General features: G+C 54.0%; 1 protein-coding gene across 2 annotated transcripts in view; it reads right to left on the reverse strand.

The window, feature by feature from the left end:
• SRSF11 (serine and arginine rich splicing factor 11) overlaps nucleotides 1-470 on the reverse strand; it is a 39,586-nt gene extending 39,116 nt beyond the window's left edge. Inside the window, exons 1-2 of one of the 2 annotated variants that reach the window (XM_019528404.1) lie at nucleotides 368-470; nucleotides 89-238 (exon numbers count right to left, since the gene is read on the reverse strand). In XM_019528404.1, coding sequence (XP_019383949.1) covers nucleotides 89-216 — 128 coding nt within the window. In that variant the 5' untranslated portion in view covers nucleotides 217-238; nucleotides 368-470. The remainder of the gene's footprint in view (nucleotides 1-88; nucleotides 239-367) is intronic. The other variant, XM_019528405.1, reaches the window with a different exon arrangement.
• Nucleotides 471-2,162: the final 1,692 nt, after the last annotated feature.

A 2,162-nucleotide genomic window follows, 5' to 3' on the forward strand; every position in this document is an offset into this window, starting at 1 on the left:
ACAGGGGGGTGGGGGGGGCGCGGGGGAGCATTCTGCCGCGGGCCCGGAGGGGAGGAGCCACGTTTCGCGGGACGGCGGCCGCACTCACTCGGGGGGGAAGAGGCGAAGCTCCTCGATCTTGCCCAAGAAGCCGAAGAGCGTCCGCATCTGCTCGGAGCTGGCGCTAGGGGAGACGTTGGTGACCTGGATCACGTCGGTGCCGCTGCTCGAAGCCATCGCGCTGCCGCCCGCTCCAGCGCTATAAACACATCGGGGGGAGGGGCGCGTTAGGGACCGGGCAGCCTCTGGCCGCTTCCCGCCGGCCGCGGGCCCGGGCCCCGCGCACAAAAAACGCCCGCCGCCGAGTAGCAACTGCCGCCTGCCTCACCAGCCTGCCTGGGCCGCAGTATCCCACAAGCCCCCGCGGCCGCGCTCTGCGCAGGCGCGAGACGCAGCCCCGCTAGTCCTGCGCAGGCTCACATCCTGCGCGAATTCTACGTTCGCACGTAGCGCTCGCCGGGGCGCATGCGCCGTGTCTGCGTCTGCCCCGGGGGACTCGCAGCGGAGCTGTTGCGCCTGCGCGGTCGGCTGGTTTACGTGCGGCAACGGGCCTTTGCGCATGCGCAGTCCCAGTGCCCTCTGCGAGGGACAAGGCAAGCGGGTGGTTTCGTGGAAACGGCGTTCGCGCCTGCGCGGGCGCGGCCGCAGAGCGCGTGGCCCGGCCTAGTGTCTGCTGCCTTAGGCATGGGGTCAGGCTGGAGCCTCAGGGCGCTGGGCGGCAACACACCGCCTTGAGCCCCCTTCGCTGCGCAGGCCCAGCCCCTGACGCGCCTCAGCGGGTTGGGTGGGTGCTGAGAGGTTTTCCTTGTACAGGTGGTGCAAAAAATAAACCTCACCCGTGGGTCGGCCTTGTTTCCACTGCAGGCCCCAAAAGCCAACAAACGGGCACAGGCCTTTTGTCTCCCGTGGAAGTAGGATTCGGCCCCTGGCCTGGGGCCAGGGATTTATTAGAGTGTTGCTTAAATAACTGAAAGTAAAACCTTTATTAACAAGGATCTGAAGCTCCTTGCAGATGTCTGGTGCTCTTCCTAAACGGAGTTCAGTCAGGCCTCTGAAAAGTCAGAAATTATGTTAAATAACTAAAAATAAATAGCCAAAAATAAAAACCTTGGTTAACAAGGACTTAAGGCTCTGGTGCCCTTCCCAAGTGTGTAGTTTAGAGCCAGGCCTCTGAAAAGTCAGAAATTATGTTTAAGTACCAGCAAGGGGCAGGGATTTATTTTTTACAGTGATGGCTTTTATTGGACCAGCCATGTCATAGGGATAAAGTTAGACAAGCTTTCAAATCCAAGACTTGCCTCATAATTTCTGGACCATCACAGCTATAACATCACTCTTGCAGTGGCACTAAAGTACAAGTCAGTACAGTTTTCATTCTGTCCCCTGGAGTTAGGGGTTATCTGTATGCATGTCACCTCATTTAGGTGATTAGTGGAGGAATTAGTTGAGCAGCTTGTCCAGGTGTCAATTGTGAGGTGAGATGGTGGGGTTAGGTGTGTGATGAAGGGAAGAGAAGAATGTCAGGAGTGATCCAGGATGATCCATTTTCTGTGGGTTGTGTTAGCAGCAGTGTTCACAGGCCTTAAACCCCAGAGGGTTGTTGACAGTGAGGTGGATCTGAAAATGGCATACATATTTAAGTGAAAGCATATGTTAGCTGGGAAGCTACCTATACATGTGAAGGGGGTGTAAAGCTGAGCAGGAATCATGCCCTTTCTCCAGAGTGGGGTCAGGGAGTTTGTTTTGTGAGCTATTGGAAATAACTTTATTCTGTAAGTTAAATACAAAGTTTTGCATTAGCAAAGAAAAGGCATTGGGCTGTTCTTAAAAGTAGCCACATGACAGATCCTATTTTCTGAGTGATTTGCAGTATCCAGAGAGAAGCATGTCATAGGCATTCGGCGGCAGTGTTCAGAAAGCAGAGGTTGCTCTGCAGGGTATATTAACTCTGCCTGGTCTTCAGAAGTGTGTGTGTGATTGAACTTGATGTTCTGGAAGGGTATGAATCATCACCTGGCAATCTTAATTCTGTTTTATCCTTTTTTGTCGTCCTCTTTTGTTAAAAACGCTAAGAGAACTTTCTTTAGGAGTTAGTGGCCATTTGAACAACTGTAGTTCTTGTG

Source organism: Gavialis gangeticus, unplaced genomic scaffold, assembly GCF_001723915.1.
Source record: "Gavialis gangeticus isolate Ggan-Ray unplaced genomic scaffold, GavGan_comp1, whole genome shotgun sequence".
In the NCBI taxonomy this organism is placed as follows: Eukaryota; Metazoa; Chordata; order Crocodylia; family Gavialidae; genus Gavialis; species Gavialis gangeticus.